Raw genomic sequence first — 21,957 nt, 5'->3', positions numbered from 1 at the left:
AAAGGTTCCCTCACACATATGTGCTAGTCGTTCCTGACTCTAGGGGCGGTGCTCATCTCTGTTTCAAAGCCGAAGAGTCAGCGCTGTCGGAAGATGTCTCTGTGGTCATGTGGCCAGCATGACTAAACGGCCAATGCGCATGGAATGCTGTTACCTTCCCACCAAAGTGGTCCCTATTTTTCTACTTGCATTTTACATGCTTTCGAACTGCGAAGTTGGCAGAAGCTGGGACAAGTAACAGGAACTCACTCCCTTACACAGCACTAGGGATTCAAACTGCCAAACTGCCGACCTTTCTGATTGACAAGCTCAGCGTCTTAGCCACTGAGCCACTATGTCCCATCTTTAAATACTAGGGCTGTGAATCAGCTATGGAAGGGAGCTGTGCCCACCTGTCCATGTTTGTGAGATAAGTTCTGCTTGACCATGGTGTGACATAGAACACACAGGGCTCCTCTTTCTCTCTCTCTGCCACTTAGAGGTAGCACACCCTGTGCCAATTCACACCGAACCATCCCACCTGGTTTCTGTCAGGATCCACCATAGGTCATTCTGTATTCTTTCCATTAGCAATAGGAACCAGAATTCAATTTCTTGACAGCTGACCAGTTGAAAATCAGGTAAAACTCCATATATTTCAGGATCTGGGCTTGCTGCTGAAGTTTATATTAGGCAGACCCCACCTGGAAACACTGTCCAATTATTGCTCTCATCTTATTCACTTTTTGCAGAAAAAGGGGAAATATATATGGCAAGGGAAAAAAGCAAGAATTAATATAAAAATGTTACAAGATGCAAGGATTTGAGGTGGATTTGGATTACCAAACTGGGAATTGTACTATCAAGCAGCAGGTCTAGCTTGGATGAAAGAATGCATTTTACTGAGAAATACAAGATTCTTGATACTGGAGGGGCATGATTTGCAACTGGGTTGGCATGCTTTTTTTATGGTATGATAAAAGTAGGGCACATGGCTATTTTCAAAGACATGTAAGGAATGGACTATTAACAATATGGGAAAGAGTGAAAGGGAAACATTATTTAGAAATACCAATGTGGCTTTCAACAATGAAAGCACTGACACATCCAAATATTAGTAGTATGAAAAATATTATTCGATACAATATTATTCGATCTTAACAGAAAGGGGGGAACTAAAACAAAAACAAGAATTAGAAAAACAAGGGATTGATATAGGATGTTTTTCACAATTGCAAAAACAATAGACATATGAAAAAGATAAAAGGGAGTACGGTTTTAACTTGGGAAGTTTGGAGTTGGTTAAGATACTTATGGAACGGGAGAAAGAATAATCAAAGAACTATATAGCTACCTATTAAGAACTATGCTAGAATAATAAATGGTGAAAGATATAATGTTAACTTGGGCAAAGAATTTTGGCCATACGATTGAACTAAAAAAGTGGCAACAACTATGGGAAAGGAATTATAAATTAACCATGTCAACAGCTTACAAAGAAAACTTATACAAAATGTTTTACAGATGGCACATATCACCGGGAAAACTAGCTAAGATGTTTAAAGACAAGTCAGCGAAATGTTGGAAATGTCAACAAGCAATAGATTCATACTACCACATGTGATGGACAAGTGCAGAAGCAAGGAAATATTGAACTAAAATAAGAGTATGGTTAAAGAAAATGTTACAAGAAATAGAATTTAAACCAGAGATATTTCTACTAGGTATTATCCCAGAGAAATTCAAGAAAGGGGATACCTATTTGATTATACATGTAACTACAGCAGCGAGAATTGTATTTGCCCAAAATTGGAAATTAAATAAGCTACCAACAAACGAAGAGATAATAAAAAAGATATTAATTGTGCAGAGATGAATAGGTTGACAATGAAAATAAAGGATAAAGAGGAATCGGAGAACTTCAAGACGTTCGGAGATTTTATGACTGGCTAGAGAAAGCAAACTAGAAAATAAAGTAGGGAGAAGATAAAGTACCCAGACGACGCACTATTAAATGGAAAAGGGGGGGAAGGAAACAGAAAAGAAAATATTAAATATATAAGTATATATTCAAGAGCGAAATATAAAGGGGGGAAACATTACTAAGGTAGACTAGTGAAGGTAAGGGAATAAGAAATGATACTAAATTATATTTGGGTTTGTGGAAATACCATCCCAAGGAAACATAAACTGAGTTTTGAAATATACACCAACAATAATAGAAAAGGAAAGGGAGAGAGGAGGAGAGAATGAAAGGAAGACCGGGGGGGGGGGGGAGAAAGGGGTAAGGAGAGGAGGGTGGAAGAGAGAAAGAGAAGGAGAGAGGTTAGGAATGTGAAGAGGAAGAGCAGGAGTAGGAGAAAGGGCCTGGAGGAAGGGAGGAGAAGGAGAGGAGGAAGGAAGGAAGTAGAGAAGGGAGGGAGAAAAGAAAGGGAAAACAAGGCAGTGTTACAAAAGGAGGAAGGGATGGTAAATAAAGCAACCCTAATTGTACATTATAACTTATTAAATGAAATAATAAATGTATAAGAATGATAAATGTAAAGAAGAATAACAATTATGTGAAGGTATACTTAAACTGGTATGTAAGGGAATAAAAAAAAATTCTTTGGGAAAAAAGAAGTAGTCTCTTCTCTGTCTGCTCTTCCCCCTACCTGAACTGTGTGAAATCCTCAAGACTGCAACTCAGAGCCATTAACTTATAGTTACCGCTAAAACAGTAACAATTAAAGTGGCTAAATAGACACCCACATGGGGTCTTCTACTATCATAAGAGACTTGCATATGTATGCTTCCTATCAGCTGGTGCCATTGCTATTCCTTAAAATAATATTTGTCCATTAGTAGCCTTAATCACGGACTTGCTTGATCCACTTTTAAAGCCATTATTAGATCTTGTGGTACTGAACTCCACAAGTTAAAAATGTGGTATGCGTGTAAAGAAATCCCTCTTGTTTGACCTTAATCTCCTAACATCCAGATGCAGAAAACGCTCTCACTGGGTTCCAGTATCAGGAGACAAGAATTCTCTCATATCTCTTTCTTTCCCCTTCAGCAAAAAAACCTAGGTCACGAGCAGATTCCCATTGTCCAAAGAAATTGTCTCTGCATGGATTACCATAGGACTGAAGGATCCCCCTGAAGCTCTCCCTTATTTCTGCTTTGGAGAAGGAAATGAACTACCCAGAGGGGAAAGTGGAGATCATTCCTCTTAGCGAAGCCTTCTATATTCATGAACTTGGAAAGTGGGCAGCTGTCTCTTCACTTCTAGCTGTGTCTAAAAAGGAAGCCTCATTAGCCTTCCTTGGCTTTTCAAAAGTACACAGGAAAATGTTCTGGTCAGATCAAGGGCATTAATAAGGCATGCAGTAAAAATCATGGGCTCTTCCGGCAGAGCTTTCGTTCTGTCATGGCCATACTTCCAACCTAGGATCCTGGAGGAGACACCCAGGCACCTTCTAGACTGCCCAGTAAATTGCAGGGCAAGGGTACTATTCCACAGCTCCTCTAATCCTGAAAAGCTCTCTCCATTCAATTGGGCTTCTTTCAGAGACTAAAGGTTTGATCTCATGCATTTTGGCATGAAATTTGAGACATATTATTTCTGGCAACTGTTACTTAATCAACTTTTGCTGATTAGAACCTAATGATGAGATTTTATAATTTGTTATAGCTAAGAGATGAGATATAGAAGAGGTATGTTATTAAAATGTCAGAGAAAGTAATAAGTTGCTAACATTGTTTGTACTTGACAAGGTTAGTAATTATTTTATTTATCTTTTTTAATTCTCATTTTCCTTTCTTTGCCTTTTTTTCTTTTTGTATTTTTCTTCATTTGTAATATATATTGTTGTATATAATATATATTATATATATTGTTGTATTTGTGCTGATAAATAAAGGGAGACTAGTATAGATCTATTTCAAGCTATTTAGCTCTCATCAGCTAGCCATACCCTTACTGGGAATCTGATGGCTAGCTGATGAGAGCTAAATAGCTTGAAATAGATCTATACTAGTCTCCCTTTATTTATTTATCAGCACAAATACAACAAATGTAACAAAAAAGGCAACAGTAAAAAAATTGGTTTCTGTCTGGATGGTCTCTTGTGACGAGCCGAAGGACAGAGAATGGAAGTAGTGATCTTCCTCCCATATTTGGGCATACCGGGGGTTGTAACTCAATAAATAAATAAATAAATAAATAAATAAATAAATAAATAAATAAATAAATAAATAAATAAATAAATAAATAAATAAATAAATAAAATAAAATATTCAATCTTTGTATCTGTAAACTTCAATAAAAAAGAAAAATAAATTACTGGTATAGAACTTAGAAAAAGGAGCATGACTGAGGGCCAGATTTAGAGCCAGGGTTTCTGAATGTTCCTGAAGTAGCAACAGGATCCTGGGTGCCTTGATTCACTAACTAGCTCTTTTTTTCAGAAAGAAGACTTTAATAGGAGGCTACTGGAGAAGATTTCATGGGAATCTTCAAACTGGCAGCCCAGAATATTTGGGGAATGGTAGTTTGGGCTCCCTTGCCCATCCCTACCTGCAGGCCTATGAGATGAGCAAAGGAATCGGCTGGGCAGCTCGGCAGAGTCTGGCTCTCAGCTGTGAACAGTGAAAATTATACCATGGACTTCCAGCAGAAAGATCACTAAATGCCTGGACCATTTTGCACAATGTTTCAAATGTAAGCAAACAAGATGAGCTCCCAGCCCTGTGGAGGCCCTAAGACAAATCGCTTCAGGCCCAAAAGGTTGTCTGCCTCCACAAATATCCCCGGAGCTGCTGGGAGCTAACTTCAGGCCATCGTCTTTTCCAAAGGATCTTGTATAACTAACTCGTGGAGAGTGCTCTCACACCTCTGAGCAGAAGGGACAAATTTGCTTCCAAGGAAAGTAGCAGGCCCTAGTTCTGGATGCAGACCTTGGACTGACATCTCGGCTGGCCAATTCCTGTCCTCTCTTAGGCCTTGCAAACTCAGAGCCTGGCAGAGGCAGCCACCCACATTCAAGATCTCTGTTCACACAAAGAGAAGTCCATAGCCTAAATAAGCTCTTGCCCTAAGGTGCTTTTCCAACACTTGGAGAATTATTTGTGAACTCAGGGTCACCTAAATAATTGAGAATTTGAGTTTGAGCAGGCTGTTGGGTGAAGGGACACAGGGCAGAAAAGCATCCTGCAGAAAGGACAGCTTCAAATTCTCAATGATTCAGGTGACCCTGAGGACAAACAAAAACCTCTAAGTGCTCTCTACGACTCCCTAAAAGAATGGAAATGGCCAACTGTCTGCAAGGAATGGATAAATCCTTCTATTCCCGACCATCCAAAGAAGCTGCTTGGATGAGAAGCCAAACGTCTTCAAAGAAAAACAAGAAAGTCCAGTTGCCTCCTGAAAAAGCACCTTTGAGAAAACCCTGACTCAGATGACTGAGAATCTCCATAGACATGGGCCAACAGCCACTTTCCTTTAGCAGCTCTAAGGCGTAATTTTCACTCCAGGTCCTTTTTCTTAATCTTGTCCTCAGCCCTGCAATCTAAGCACTGATAGGAAGCTGGATGAAGATTCAAGATTAGCTTCACATAACATGGGCTTAATCTGCTTACTGGTTAACTCAAATTCTATCTTTGCAAATACGTTAGGGAAGCCCAAATAATTTAAGTCAATTTAGCACTGTGTGTGGATGCTGCCTATTTCATCAGGATTAGTATTGATTTATTTGGGTCAAGCATGTTATGTGAAAGTTGCCACTTTGCCCAGAGACCCCTTTGGAAAATGGACAAGCTGTTTTGTACTTTCATAAAGAAGATCTAGTTCTGAAGAAATCCTTGAGGTGCATCTGTCCTCTGATTTCATGACAGGGCAAAGAGACTGTCATTTAATCAGCCAAAGTTGCAAAGAGCAGGCAAACACAAGGAAAAGCAGTGAATAAGCCTTGGATCTTCCTTGTCAAAAATCCTGAATTCATAAGGATTAGGGAACAGATGGCTGTCAAGTTTATAAAGAGCAGGTAATATCACCAGAAGGCTATCACTCTTACTGGTTTTTAGGTGGCAATGTATGTTGTAATGTTCAATGAGATACAAAAAATTAACTGACAAAGGTGTGCTGTTTGCCTGATGTTTGCATCTTCCTCCTTCTCCTCCCCCTCCTTTCATTCATGACCTGGAATGGAAGAGTAGTGGAGGAGGATATTACCAAACCTGGCTGGCCAATATTGGTGATATTCCTGAGATCCTTTGGGTTTCAGGTTCTAAACAACAGCATCAAAGCCAGGCTGATGGGAAGGAACGGCAATGATCATATATGACCTTCCTTGTGACCAGGGGTCCCATTTTCTAAATATCAGGGTGCAAATGGCTATATATTTAACCTTGGATCATAGGGATGACTTGGATAACCTCCCATTGTAAGGGCAACCCTTGACTTTTTCATTGAGTTGGTATGGAGTTTCTTGGTCTTTGACCTCACTTTCCATGCCCCTGGGACAGGATTTAGGACCTGGGCTTGCTCCAGGTAATCTCTGGCTTAATTCACAAGGGTGGATACACTTTGAACCTTGTTTTTCCTTTGGTGTGATCTGGAAGCCTTTTAAACTTCCTGGCCCAGTTGAAACTCACTGGCAGCCAGGAACTAAGGCAGCAAAAGCATGAGGGAGGGTTTCCGATGGGGGGCTTCAGTAGTTTCCCAGTGAATTGCCAGACAGTTCTGCCGATTCCCTGGTTGGCCTCTGGCATCATGAGGCAATCCAAGGCTTTCAACAGAATTGCCTCCAACTCTGAGGCCACCAATCTTGAGGTCCTCCTTGGTTTTCTGATGAGCTGTGGGAGATGATGTGACCAAAGTAATATTTGGCATGCTGGTAGAAGAAGACTAGAAGTCAATTTAAACAAACATGGGTGTGAACTCTGATTTGAGCCTAGCTGAGAAGGTAAGAGGGCAAAGCATACTTTATTGCACTGGCAGCCTTTCAGTTGGCAACCTACTTCTCCTGTCTGGCTACCGTACTTACTGTGCCTATTCCACACAGCACTTTGCCAGGAAACCTCCTGAGATTTACCAGGTGGAGTACAGAATGCTGACATTGTTGTGTTGCTTGGACTACTTTAGGGCTGTGGGTTCTAAGGAAGTGGGTAGGACACCTGACCATTGCAGGTCTGACTACGGGATGGTTACATTTTGGTAACCATCCCCTAGTCTCCCCCAGAATTTGGCTCTAACTATCCTGCTAAGAACCACAGGATTTGTAAACAGAGGAATCCTCCTCGCCACCTATCTCTGCTTTTTTAGAAGAGGGTTAGCTTTTGTGCTAACTAGACAAAACATGGCCAGGCCAAACCTGAGCATCGCCTTTTTACTAGAGCTGGGTCGGAAGATGGCCCAGTGGCTTTTGAATAATAACGGTTGATCAACGGTTTCAGAAGGAAGGGGCTGCACGTGTGGCTCCCAGGTTCACTGAACAATTTGAAATTTTCAGCAGAGACATGAAGCACTGTGACAGCTTTAATCAAGAGATTTTGCATCAATATGATGTTGCATCACATACATATCAGCAGAAAAGAATCAAAGAATTACGAGTCAGGATTCAGGATATGATTTAAAATAGCCAAACTAACATCAACTTTGAATAGTTTTCTCAATCCTACCAGGTTCAGCCCCACTCTGGGTTCAAGAATATCATCCTGAGATGGGAAGGCAGATGAAGACTTGGCTGCCTCCCACCTCTGAAGCATCTGTCAAAGGAAATGCCATGGTTTAGAAGGCCGAGTCTAAAGAGGGGCAGCCAGAGAGAAGAAAAGAGACCCTAAAAGAAGGAAAGAAGGTAAAAGGAAAAGTGTCTATTTATGGTCCATTCCATTTCATCGTCATTGGTTTCCGACCGCCATTTCTGCTTGAATCCACTTGAGTGGAATTTTTTAAAGATCTGCGCAATTCTTTTGTGTATGGAGTGTGTATGGTGTGATTGTTTGATGAATGAACCCACCTAATTTTAATTATCTTTATTATTATACTATTGTATTTTTATATGTTTTTAATGGACTACAGTGGGGTATGTATGAGAGAGTGACTGAGAGTGCATCTGAGAGGACTGAGGGTGCGGCCTGGTGCCTCCCGCACTGAATGCATAAGCAGAAGTGGTAGGGGGGCCCAGGCCTACCCCTCGTCCTAGAATGAGTGATAGATGCGGCCTGCCAGGAAGAGCGTGGGCCATGAGAGGGGGGTCTTTGGGGATGGGGGCGGGCCGGAGCATCCTGGTCATGATGGGGAGGGGCAGGTATGACAGGGGCTACTGGGCTAGCCATTACCGGGGAAGGAGGGCTCGCTATGTCACAGCGATCCCTCGTTCCGGCCCTGTAAGCTCAACTCAAGGACCAGGTGGCAAGAGAAGCCAGGGCCCTGGTCTCAGGTTGCTGTTGTTAAATGCCAGGTCTGTGATTCATAAAGCTCCCGTCATCCGGGACTTAATACTTGATGAGGGGGCAGACCTGGTATGTATTACTGAAACCTGGTTGGGCCATGAGGGAGGTGTTCCCCTCTCCGAAATGTGCCCGGAAGGGTTTCAGGTGCCCGGAAGGGTTTCAGGTGCCCCGCCGCACTGAAAGCGGCGGTGGTGAGACCCCTCCTGAAGAAGCCATCCTTGGATCCAGCTGTTCTTAATAACTATCGCCCAGTCTCCAACCTTCCCTTCCTTGGGAAGGTTGTTGAGAAGGTGGTGGCCTTTCAGCTCCAACGGTCCTTGGAGGAAGCAAACTATCTCGACCCCTTCCAGTCAGGCTTCAGACCCGGTTACAGCACAGAAACCGCTTTGGTCGCATTGACCGATGATCTCTGGAGAGCCAGAGATGGAGGACATTCCTCCATCCTGGTCCTCCTTGACCTCTCAGCGGCTTTCGATACCATCGACCATGGTATCCTTCTGCGACGACTGCGGGAGGTGGGAGTGGGAGGCACCGTGTTGCGGTGGTTCTCTTCCTACCTCTCGGACAGGTCGCAGTCGGTGTTAGTGGGGGGGCAGAGATCGTCCCCTAGGCCCCTAACATATGGGGTGCCTCAGGGCTCGGTCTTATCCCCCCTACTATTCAACATCTACATGAAACCGCTGGGAGAGATCATCCGCAGGCACGGGATAAGATACCATCAATATGCGGACGATACCGCATGATATACTGATATTCCATCAGCCAGCCAGTGCCGGCTGGCAACTACAAGGAGGAGGGCCTTCTCAGTAGTTGCCCCGACCCTTTGGAACGAACTCCCCGTGGAGATTCGTACCCTCACCACCGTCCAGGCCTTCCGCACAGCCCTCAAGAACTGGCTAGCCCGTCAGGCCTGGGGACAAGGATAGCCGCCCCTCCCGAATGATGAATGTATGTTGCTTATTACTTTTATTATATGTGTCTATGTCACTGTTTGTACTTCCCCTCCCTGATTTTATGTGAGCCGCCCTGAGTCCCCTCAGGGAAAAGGGCGGCCTACAAATGTTAATAAAATCTAAATCTAAAATCTAAATCCACCAACCACGACACCAGCAAAGGGGTGGGGGAGTGGCAATTATTATCCGAGGATCATTAGCTCCTCGCAGGAGCCCTGCTCCGGAGATTGTGGGGTGTCAGTCCCTTCTTTTGAAGTTGGACCTAGGGGTTCAAGTGGGCTTGTTTCTGTCGTACCTACCTCCTAGCTGCGTCACAACAGCCCTGCCTGTGCTCCTGGAGTCAGTAGCCGGGTTGGCGGTTGAGTTCCCCAGACTGTTAGTACTGGGGGACTTCAACCTGCCGTCCCTAGGCGAACACTCTGATGGGGGCCAGGAGTTCATGGCTTCCATGACAGCCGTGGACTTGACCCAGGTAATTCAGGGTCCGACTCATAGAGTGGGTCACACACTCGACCTAGTGTTTCTCTTGGGGCAGTGGAGACGTGATCTTGAGTTAAAGGTAGTAGACATCTCACCCTTGTCATGGTCAGATCACTCCCTGTTGAGGCTTGATTTTTGGAAGCTACTCCCCCACCGCAGGGAGGTGGAACCAATTAAGTGGTTCCGCCCCAGGCACCTGATGGACCCGTTGGGAACTCAGAAGGAGCTTAGGGAGATACCTGACTCTCTTGCCCACAATCCGACAGAGTCCTTGGTCGCCACCTGGAATACAGCGGCGACTGATGCCCTAGATCGGATTGCGCCTTTTCAGCCTCTGCGCAGCAGTGGATCCAGGAGGGCACCTTGGTTTACTGAGGAACTCTGGGAGATGAAGCGCCAAAAGAGACGCCTAGAGCGACGTTGGAGTGCTAGCAACTCCGAATCCAACCGAACACTACTAAGAGCCTTTATTAGGACTTATTTAGTGGCGATAAATAAATGTGCACATTTTCCCGCTCTTATTGCATCTGCAGAATCTCACTCAGCCGCCCTGTTTAGGATAACCCGTTCCCTCCTGAAAGGGGGGGAAACGGGGGATGCCTTACAGGACGAGGTGAGGAGTTTGCTCAGTTTCTGTCGGACAAAATTGCTCAGATTCGGACAGACCTGGACTCCATTTGGACAGAACTTGTTCAGACTTTCTGGAATGAGTTCCAGCTTGTCACTCCTGATGAAGTGGACAAGGCCATGGGAGCGATGAGTGCCTCCACCTGTTTACTGGATCCGTGCCCCTCCTGGCTGGTTTTGACCAGCAGGGAGGTAACACGAGGCTGGCTCCAGAGAATTACGAACGCCTCCTTGAAGGAGGGATCTTTTCCGCAACCTCTGAAGGAGGCGGTGGTGAGACCCCTCTTCAAGAAGCCTTCTCTGGACCCGGCTATTTTTAAAAACTATCTCCCAGTCTCTAACCTCCCTTTTTTAGGAAGGTTGTTGAGAAGGTGGTGGCCCTCCAACTCCGACGGTCCTTGGATGAAGCAGATTATCTAGACCCTTTTTAGTCTGGTTTCAGGCCTGGTTACTGCACCGAAACCACTTTGGTCACACTGACCGATGATCTCTGGCGGGCCAGGGATGGAGAGCATTCCTCTATCCTTGTGCTCTTGACCTCTCAGCGGCCTTCGATACTATCGACCATGGTATCCTTCTGCGACTGCTGGAAGAGATGGGAGTGGGAGGCACAGATTTACGGTGATTCTCCTCTTACCTCTCCGACAGGTCGCAGTCGGTGTTGGTTGGAGGACAGAGGTCGACTCCTACGCCCCTCAATTATGGGGTGCCGCAGGGGTCGGTCTTGTCCCCCCTCCTATTTAATATCTACATGAAGCCACTGGGTGAGATCATTCGCCGGCACAGGATTAAATACCACCAGTACGCGGAAGACACTCAGTTGTATCTGTCCGCCCCGTGCCAACTCAGTGTAGCGGTGGAAGTGATGTGCCAGTGCCTGGAAGCTGTTAGGGTCTGGATGGGAGTGAACAAACTCGTACTCAATCCTGACAAGACTGAATGGCTGTGGATGTTGCCCCCAAAGGACAGTCCAGCTAGTCCCTCCTTATCCTGGGAGGAGAAAATTTGCTCACCTCAGAGAGGGTCCGCAACTTGGGGGTCCTCCTGGATCCGCAACTGACTTTGGAACATCACCTGTCGGCTGTGACCAGAGGGGCCTTTGCCCAGGTTCGCCTGGTGCACCAGTTGTGACCCTATTTGGACCGGGAGGTACTTCAAACAGTCACTCACGCCCTCATCACCTCAAGACTGGATTACTGTAATGCGCTCTACTTGGGGCTGCCCCTGAAAAGTGTTCGGAGACTACAATTAGTCCAGAATGCAGCCGCATGAGCGATACCAAGGTACACCCATACTACACCTATCCTCCACGAGCTGCACTGGTTTCCCATTGGTCTCCGAGCACGATTCAAGGTGCTGGTTATCACCTTTAAAGACCTACATGGCCTAGGACCCGGATACCTACGAGACCGTCTCCTGCCGCATACCTCCCTAAGACCAATAAGATCGCACAGGATGGGCCTTCTCCGGGTGCCTTCAGCTGGACAATGCCGGCTGGCGACGCCTTGGAGTAGGGCTTTCTCTGTTTCCGCTCCAGCCCTATGGAATGAGCTACCCCCAGAGATCCGGACCCTACCCACTCTCATGGCCTTCTGTAAAGCTATTAAAACCTGGCTTTTCCATCAGGCCTGGGGCTGTTGACCTCTTGATTGAGGTCCAGCCCCCCTTTAATTGGGTGCAGGTTGTGTTTTCTTCTTAATCTTGTTGTATCTTATTGTTTAAATCCTTTTTTAATATTTTTCATTTCTGTAAGCCGCCCGGAGTCCTCTGGGATTGGGAGGCCTATAAATTCAATAAATGAAATGAAAATGAAATGAAATGGTCAACCTGCCATGAGTTGAGAATAGTATCCATGGGTGTCAATGAGCACAAATAAGAAGGACACTGGAAGTAATTCATCGCTCAAGTGGGCTCTGAGGATTCGGTTGTAAGGTTTGAAGTCACAGTTTGATCAGAAAAGATGAAATACTGTAAGAGAAGGCTTACAAAATAATGCTAACTCTGCAACCATACAGGTTTGCAGTTAACATTAATCAGGAAAATAGTACCAAGTTGCTGATTTTTCTGTCTGGATCTGGAAGTGAGCCAAAGAATGTCCCCTGCCATGCAGATATCAATGAAACAAAGGCTGGGGGGAAAATGACCCCAACCCCTCATAAGATGGAGGGGGTATATGACAGAATGGCACTCCTGAAGCCTGGGTGCCATCCTGCCACGTCCTGAGCCAAATGCACAGCCTTTTCATTAACTGAGGCTGGCAGCTAGCAGAAGTAGAGACGAGTTTCTCACAGATGTCAACTTCTGTATGGGAGAAAGGGAGGCTGCACTAGCAAGTAGGGGACAGAGGGAGAACTGGGAAGACTTCAAACGATCTGTTAGAGTTCTAGGGAAGGGGAGAAAAGTTGGCTGGAGATCCTGAGATGGAGCAGATAACGTCACGCTCCTGAGCAGGGTCCAGAAAACTCTGCTGTGCTCCAAGATGGACCTCCAGGGGCATTTCTTTCACACAAATTGCTTTCATGAGACTGATTTCCCATCCTGCCAGGCTGAGGCTGCTGCTCCCTGACTTAATTCTAAGTGGGAGCTAAGAAACTGCAATGCATATTTTTGTCAACATTGCAAGCTGCACATGCATCCAGTAGGGAGAGACAGTGAACTTACACTCTTGGATACGTAAACAAAGCCTTTAATTGTTTTACTGGGGCTTTGCTATTAGTAGTCAGAAAGGCAGATAAAGCAATGGAAAAAGGAGGAGGCATCTATAGCTTATTTAGCCCCTGTAATTAATTTAATTCTGTCTAAAACATTTTATGGATAAAAATGAAAGTAATAACCAGTGGTGGGATTCAAATAATTTACCAACCGGTTCTCTGCCCTAATGACCAGCTGGGTAGGTGGGGCTCGGTGGTCATGTGATCATGTGGATGTGTCAATGTCACTCAGGTCGATGGGCACTTCACCTTAGTTGTTACAATGGTAATAAGGGTTAACTGGAGAGGCAGTTTCTGTAAGCAGGGCAATAAAGATTAGGCTAGAAACAACACCAGAATGTTTCCTTCCTGCCTTCCTTACAGGATTAGCCCTGTAAAGTGGGAAAAAACAAAAGATTTCTTCCAAAACCCAGTTGTCTGAATTGCTTAGAAAGTTACCAACTGGTTCTCCCGAATAAGTGCGAACTGGCTGAATCCCACCACTGGTAGTAACCTCCCTTATATTGCTAATAAAGGAAGGAGGAATCGACCAGACTCTCTGCTGTGTATTGTATTAATTCTTGTGCCCCCTCAAAGTCTCCTGATGACGAGGGTGACCTTTCAGAAGCACTAAAGGGTTGATGATATTTGGGCTCCTCTGCCCAAATAATCATTCCTCTGGAAGATCCGAACCTTTCCAATCTGTACCTCTGTTCATTCTTACCTGGGCCAGCTTTGACACCATTGATGAGGCTCTTGCCAGGGCTGGTGTGGGCGCTTCGAGAACCCTCCTCTCGGTCTTCCATGGGTGGCTTGAGCAATTTCTCTTTCTTGGCTATCCCTGGTTTTGAAGACCTGTCAGATGGTTGCTTCATGGGACTAAGTAATGATTTATCAGCTTTTTGGTATGGGGCGGAGGACTTGGACTTGCCCAGTAGCTTCTTCAATGCTTTATTTTTCTCCTTCATGCCCTTCTTGGATATCTTGTCAAGTCTGTTCATGTTCTGCTCAATCAGCAACATTTCAGGATCCATCATGCAGACATCTGGATGTGGAGTCTGAGGCTGAGGGTCTGGCAAGGAAGCAGGTTGTGGGTCCTGGCCATACTTTGTGCCATGCTGGGAACTGCCTGCAGCTTTGTCTACTGGGAGATAATCAGTATCTTCATCTGAATCCAGGGCTGCCTCAGCTGTAATTGAGGGGCATTCCTCTGTTTCAGGAGGAACATCTGAGTCTGACTGAGAAGTCCCTGAATCACTGGCAGAGGTGGGAGGAGTTTCTTCCAGAGCAGAAGTAGTTGGTCTATGGCCACCAGGAACTGAATGTGGCTTTCCTTTTACTGAAATAAGCCCTTTAACCTGTGAAAACTCACTGTCTTCTGATGAATCGTGAGGGCTTGGGTTGATGAATGATGGAGATAATTCACCCTTTCTTTGTTTACGCTCATATGCTTTCTGGCCACAGTTAGATATGGCTTTGAAGCCTGGTTCTACTGCTTGGCAAGTCTCCCCGTGCTCCTCTCTTTGGCTGCTCAACCGAGGATTTGGGAAGTCCTCCTGGGAAGGGCTCAACAGGGACAGGGGACGGCTCTGCCTTGCACTAACCTCCTCCTGCTCCTCCACTACCCACCTAGATTTTTCTGAAATGGGTGATGAATCATAGAAAGTGAGTGGACTGAGGCTGACTTCTGTGGGGCCATTAACTGTCGCTCCTGCCTCCTGCTGATCATGAAGAGAAGTGGCCAGGGCATTAGGAAGGGGAGTGGCGGCTGCTGGCCATTCTTGGGGGCTTGCTGGCTGTGGACAACAGCCAACTGTGCAAGTGGCTTTTGATGGCTGCCTGGCCTTTGTGCTGGCAGAGGCCACATCCTCTACCGCATCTAAAGCAGCCTCTTCTGAAAGCAGTGGAGAGGTGATGTGTGGGCTCTGGGCCTCCGAGATGTATTGGAGGTTGGGGAAGGGGCTGCCACCTGTTGGCTGCCCTGCAGAGAGAGAGGTCCCTGAGAAAGGTTCCTCAGTGGGGCTGGATGACTGTTTGTGAATTGAATACTCTGGAGATGTCCACAAAGGGAGCTTTCCTTCTTCTTCATATAGCTCTACAAAGGGGGAATCCCCCTTTTTTGATACCTCTAAGTATTCATCTTCTTGGGCTTTCCCTGAAGAAGCAGGTTCAGGCATGTTTAAGATGAGAGATTTATGTTCCAAGTGTGAGGAGAAACGGGCTTCATGTCTGAACAAAATGGATGGCTCATGCTTTTCCAGACAGGAAAGTTCAAATCCAGAGGAAGAACAATCAAGTCCTTTAGGAAGGAGGACGGGTCCCTTTGGGGAGTCCTTGTCTTTAGCAGAGGCTGCAGGTGAAAAGCTTTTGGGGTCAACATCATCCCAGGCTTTTTCTAAGAGGCTCTTTTGCTCTTCCTCCTTGGAGTATTGTTCGATGGCCACCTGGGACATATTTGAGCCCCCTTCCTGTCTGCTGAGATCTGCAAGGCTGCCACTGGCTGTTTTCTTGGAGTGACTTCCCTCTCCCAATGACCCATCATAGATTTCTTGTCCTGGGACAGAGATGTTACCCTTCTCTGACACAGTATAGAGTTCTTTGTGCTTTACCATTGGAGACCCTGATTCTTTTTCTGACCTCTCCTTGGCACCTTTCTCCAGCTCTGAGTCACTAGCGCTATCTTCTCTTTCAGCTTTCTCATAATAAATATCTTTGGCATGAAAACCCATTGAGGACTCCTGCTCCTTACTGGGTTTTCTATCTGAAGGGCTCATCTTTTCAGGGGAAATGATTAGATCTTTCTGTTTAAACATGTCCCTGAAGGTTGTATCTCCCAAAGAGGAGGCAGGTTGGAGGTTCATTGGGCTTTCTGGTGGGCTTTCTTTAGATTGTGTGTCTGTGGATATCATGGAATGTGGATCCTGAAAACACTGCTCAGTAACCTCCGCATACTTAAAGGAATGCTCCATTGTAACCTTTGGCGAACTTGGGGATGAGAGTTCTTTCTCAGTAGGAGTGGAGAGGTAAGAATCTTCTTCTTTGGAGGAAATGGGGTAGAGGAACTCCTCCTTCTGAGGGCTCAAGGCTTGAGTACTCTTGGTCACTGCATCCTTTCCAGGACGGCCAACATCTGACATCATCACACTCCTATAGACATCAGCATACTGGAAAGTTTTTTCATGAGGGTAGGGAGTTGGTTCCCTCTCTTCATTCTCTTGCCCTTTCTCACCTGCCTTCGCATTGGAATCGTGCGACTCCAAAGAACCGGAGGGGTCCAGAGCACCTGACCACATAGAGCATTTGCTTTGGCCAAAGGAGTGTGTGTCTTGTGAAGGGATGTCAAGATCTCTGCTTCCTCTGCAATCTTGGTCAGGATAAAACTGTCTATTCTCCTCTGACCCTGGCCCTGCATTCAGAAGAGTTGCAGAAGTTCTTGGCTGCTTTCTACTGGCATCTGCGTGATCAGGTGATTTCTCATCAGCATTTTGCTTTCCTTCCTGGGACTCCATAGCTTCACTCATGGGTTCAAAAGATGGGTGTGAGGTCACTTTCTCCATTACTTGATTAGATTGAGGGAGAGGTTCTTCTTCTTCTCCTTGCCCTGAAATGGGCATCTTAGCCTGGTGTGGAAAGGACAAAAAAGTCCATTCCAGACTTGATTTTGGCTTATTTTCAAGTTCAAAAGAGGGACTATTTTCAAAACTACAAAGGTCAACTTTCTCTGAATTCAAAATATCTTGATTGGGATGTGCTTGGGGAGCTGGCTTTTCTTTAAACGTAGGCTTGTCATCTACAAATAAAAAGCCATCCTTCTCGTTGGCAGGGTCTCCCTGAAAGGAGCCATGTTCAGCATCCAAACTATCCTGTTTGGGAATGTCTTCACTCTCCAGAGAGCGAATGTTTTCTTCCTTCTTAGTAGATATGTCTACCTTGTCATCCAAAAATGTAGACTCTCCCTTTTCTTTGTCATATTTCATTTGCTGTTCTTTGCATGGTACTTCGTTCATTACCTCTGGAAACCACACTTTCTTCTCGTAATTTATTTCTCTCATATAAGGATTTTCTATTTTTGGAGATAGATCATTTGTTTTCTCTTTCTTTCCTATAAATTGACAAGGCTCTTTCTCTCCAGATGAAACTTCCAAGGCACTGCTATCTAAAACTGGGCTCACTGATGTGAAGCTTGAGGACTTAGATTCTGGAGATGTTTGTTTGGGAGACAGTTCCTTGCAAGTTTGTTTTTCTGTTAAAGAAGCTGATCTTTCATTTTCCAGAAAAGGGTCTGCTGAAGGCTTTATTATGGTGGCATCTAGAAATGGACTTTGCTGAAAATTTAAAGAGGAACTGCATGGATTCTCTTTTATATCAGTTTCTGATCTTTCATCTGTACTTGGACTCTCTTCTGCTGAAGCTTGGTGTTTAGTTTTAGGAGACACTTGTTCCACAAGCATGCCCAATGATGTTTCTTTAGTAGGGCTCTCTTTCATAAGCAGAAGTGTAGCATCCCTTGGAGAAATTTCTTCTTTGAATAAATATGAAGGGGTTTCTTCATGAAGACTCAAAACAAATTTACTATCTTCTGAAGAAGCAGACTCTTTTTGCTCTAAGCCAGTTTCTGTCAAATGCAAACCCACTTGAAATATTTCAGTGATAAAATTATCAGAATATGATGTCTTCCCAGGGATTTCATCTGTAAAAGAAGATGCCTTTTCTTCCCCTGGTAAATTAATGATTTGTGAAGATTTTTCATCTCTAGATATGTCTGAAATTGCTTCCCATCCTTTTGGTGGTGGTATTTCTGAAGCAGAGAACTCTTCAGTCCCAGGCCTAACAATATGTTCATGGGATGCTTCCTTGGCAGTGCCAATATTTTTAGATGATGCATCTTTTAAGGTCTCTAGAAGGGTATCTTTAGTGGGAAGCTCCAGGTCAGAAATATCAATAGTTTCTTGTTTGTGGTAGAAGCTTATTGCTAGCTCCTCTTTCTCCAAATGCTGGCTCCTGACTTCATTCGGTGCAGATAAAAATCCTGCACACAGGATGGCTGCTGCTTCCAGGCCATGCATGTCATGAAGGCACATCTCCTTGATTTCATGATGCTTCCCCTTGCCTTCAAATGTTCTGGATACATTCATTGCTCTGTTGGGTCTTTCTACTTCAATCCCCATTATAGGAGATTTTGCTGCCTTTTCAAACATCTCTGCTTCTGTGGAGTCCATTTTTTCCTCTATAGGGGATTGATGAAAAGGTGTGTGCCCTGCACTAGTGGGAGATGCCATCTTGACTGTGCTATCATCAGGGCTTATGCAGCGATCTTCAGAATCGCCAGAGCCTTGTTGTACATGCAGCAAGTGTGCATTTGCTTCGCTCAAAAGCAGGGTTGTTTCTTGAGGTCCTTCCATAGATATATCACCGGAACTATCTCTCAGGGGCCCTTGTTGTAAAAACACTAGGGCATCATAATGTTCTTCTGCTTGCCAAGGCCTCTCAAAGTGTGGGATTTCTTGCTGCTGCTGCTGTAAAACTTTCTTGCAGGCTTCAAGTTTCTGCTCATTTTCGATTTGACTATGGAAGTCTTCTGGAGGAGGAGACTTAAAGCCTTTGTCCTCTTCTAGGGAAGATGTGGGAGAAATAGTACCAGCAGAAGGTACGTAATCTAGGCCTTGGGTGACCTCTGTTCGAGAGGAAGGTATGCTGTTCACTGTATCCAACAGGAAAGAACTTTTGCCTGTTTCTTCTGTCTGTGGCGCTGTGATTGATGCAACTGATTGGTCTTCAGCGACAGAAGTGGCAAAGGAGGAAAGTTTGTCACATTCTGTAATGGATGTTGCTGAAGAGACATGCTCCTCTTCTGCCAAAGGGGCTGCCACAAGATTTGTAGGATAGGCAAGGATTTCAGGTTCCTGTCCTTTGGCAACTTCAGGTGCTGTAAGAGTCTGGATCCCATTGGCAACTTCAAAGGTGTCTGTCTGATCTGATCCTGCAATGTCATAACTGCCAATGTCTGGCTTGAAGTGTGCCATCTTCTCCTCTTGCTCATCATGGATCTCCTCATCCGAGATGGTCTGTTCTGTCTCTGAGTAGCCGGGGATGGTTTCGTCTTGGATGTAGGAAATATGTTCTCCTGATGGGAAAGGCGTGCCTCCCAAATGAGAGTCCTCCCTTTCCCTTATCCCTGGTGACTTCCCAGGTACTTTGCTTGAGTTCACTCTTTCTGTCTTGTGTTCTTTTCTTTTCCCATCAGAAAGCAAAGATGGGTCTTGAGGCAGCTGAACTTGAGAAAGCTCTTTCTTTACTAACTCTTCATCTTTTGCCTTTACATCATCTTCTAATGTCCATTCCAGCTCTGCCTTTTTAAACACATCTTTCTTTTTCAAGCTTGCGTCTTCTCTTGCGGACACCCAATCCCTTCCTGAAGCAGCAGTTTTTTCTTCCCTATGTGATAGTATCTGATCTTTCCCTTTTCCTGGAAATTCTCCAACACTCCTTCTCATGTTCTCATCCAGTTCTTGCCCAAGAGGCTCTGCTAGGGTTGCTTTTTCATTGGGTTTTTCAGATGATTTGCCTGCTTCCACCACCTCACCTTCTGGGAAAACCATCTCCTCCCCTGGCATGGCCAGAGAAGGAAATCCTGAACTACTGGTCCCTTTGGATATCAGCACCCCCTTTTCAGCAGCTAGGTCACAGGGATCCTGCCTTTCCGTATGCTTGGAGACTGCCTCTGCCACTAAAGGAGCAGAGGCAGGATGAGGTTCTTTTGGCTCTTCACAACTTAGCTCCTCAAAATCCTTGGTCAGGTCCTCTGGGGAAGATATCACAAGCCTCTCCTCAGCTATAAATGGTGGGCCTTGAGGCTGCTGCTGGTTTTTTGGAACAGCTGGAGGCTTCTGTTCTCCACTGGTGCACTTTTCACTTTTAGTACGAACTTTATCAGTTTTAATTCTACTGGGAACTTTTGCCTTGTATAAAGTCTTCCTTACTTCAGGGGTAAATGCCTTCAAGTCTGGCTTAGAAATTTTTTTTAACTCTGATTTAGCTTCTTTCTTTTTTTCATCTTTCCTTGAATCTTTCCTTTCTTCTTTTTTCCCATCATCTTTTTTAATCTCCCTCTTCTCCTTTTTAACATCTTTCTTTTCTTTGTCTCTCTTTTCTTCCAGTTTAGAAACTTTCTCTTTCAGATGTTTTTTGCCAACTTTGTCTTTGGCAAGTTTTCTTTTCTCAGCTTTAAGGGCATCGCTGGAGTCAATTTTTACTTTCTCTGTTTTAACCAATTTCTCTTGAAGCATTTCAGAATGCTCTTTTCCCTTTCTCTCAGTTTTAGCCTCTTTTACTGTCTCCATCTTCATCTCTTTAGAGCCCTCTTCAGTAACTATCTTTGTTGTAGGCGGCTTAAGGGATAATTTGAGGCTCTCTTTACTGTCTGTCCGTTGTTTAATCTTGGACTGTTTAAGCACAGAAGAGGGTGTGACAGAAGCCATATCTTTCTGGGTAGCTACAGGATACTTCAGAAAATCAAGATGCTTGAGTTTCTCAAGACCTTCCAAAATCTTATTTTGTGGTGCATTTCCTGGAAACAAAACTCGTATAATTTTTTCTGTTGGTCCTGCAGGAAGCCACACTACAAGGGCTGTGATGGATGTTAGATAGGGAACTGAAATCTCCCCTTCTTTCCCATTGCTAAGGATAATGCCTGTCTTGGCTTTACTGTTTCCAGTCCACTTCTGCATGAGAAACTGCATCTCCTTGCTCTCTTTGACGGGGTTCAAGATGTACATGTCCAATTTCCCAACACCCATTTTGTGGAACAGAGTGATTGGCTCAACAGTATTGGTGACCACTCTGTAGAGAGGCTCTGGCTTGATGCTTAGCCTGTTGAGGTACTGCAGGGTCAGGCTGGCTTCTGCAATGCTTCTTTTGACTTTCATGGATGACTCTGGCATTCGAAGCTTCTCAGGAACATTGAAGAAAACCACCCCAAGCTCTGGGGACAGAAGGTTTTTTATCCAGTCACTGTAGTTAGTGGATCCCTGTGACTGCTCTTCTTCCTGCTCAGCAATCTTCCTCTGCAAGAGTCCATTAATACCAGGGAGATTGTCAGCTCCAATATGGGTCAGGAGAATTGAGTCAATCCTATCCAGATGTCGGACCAGTTTCCAGAAACAGGACTTCCTGTCTGAGCCACCATCAACCAGAATGTTGAATCCATTGACAGCAAAGAGAGCAGAGTCCCCCCTTCCTCCTGGGAATATGTAGCAGCAGGGCTTGGAGAGCTTTAGAAACCCCCCCGAGTTTGGGGGTTCCAGAAGATCAAAGGGGGATGGGACATCCACTGTCTCAGAGACATATTCAGCAAATTCAGATATCCCATCCATCTCAGGCAGGACTGAATCAGGATTAACTCTCAGGCAAAAAAGGTCTTGGAAACTGGAGTGTCGAAGATTTCTCCAATCTCCTTCTCCCAAGCACGATATGGTGAGGGAGGTTTTAGAAGCTGGATTGGTATTACTGAGAAGCTGGGTGACCTACAAGAGTTTAAAACAAGTTATAATAATGAAATCTTCTTGATTAAGTTCAAAAATTATTTTAGTGAATACTATGCAAATTCATCTTAATTAAAAAAAATACTACACAATCGATCAATAATCTATAGATCCGTCTGTTACTCCTGGATAACCTACAACTATTTTTAGTAGAAACATGTTTATTTATTAAATTTATATGAAATATAGACATATATTTATGTTACATTTATATGAATTAGACACATAAAGATGCTATTTAATCATTATATTGAC

General features: G+C 44.7%; 1 protein-coding gene across 2 annotated transcripts in view; it reads right to left on the bottom strand.

The window, feature by feature from the left end:
- MAP1A (microtubule associated protein 1A) overlaps positions 1–21,957 on the bottom strand; it is a 38,962-nt gene that overhangs the window by 6,335 nt on the left and 10,670 nt on the right. For both annotated transcript variants that reach the window (XM_032233712.1, XM_032233713.1), the window contains exon 4: positions 13,887–21,684. In XM_032233712.1, coding sequence (XP_032089603.1) covers positions 13,887–21,534 — 7,648 coding nt within the window. In that variant the 5' untranslated portion in view covers positions 21,535–21,684. The remainder of the gene's footprint in view (positions 1–13,886; positions 21,685–21,957) is intronic.

This window comes from Thamnophis elegans, chromosome 16 (genome assembly GCF_009769535.1).
Source record: "Thamnophis elegans isolate rThaEle1 chromosome 16, rThaEle1.pri, whole genome shotgun sequence".
Lineage (NCBI taxonomy): Eukaryota > Metazoa > Chordata > Lepidosauria > Squamata > Colubridae > Thamnophis > Thamnophis elegans.
The sequence above is the reverse complement of the archived record's forward strand: the minus strand, read 5'-3'. Positions and strand labels throughout refer to the sequence as shown.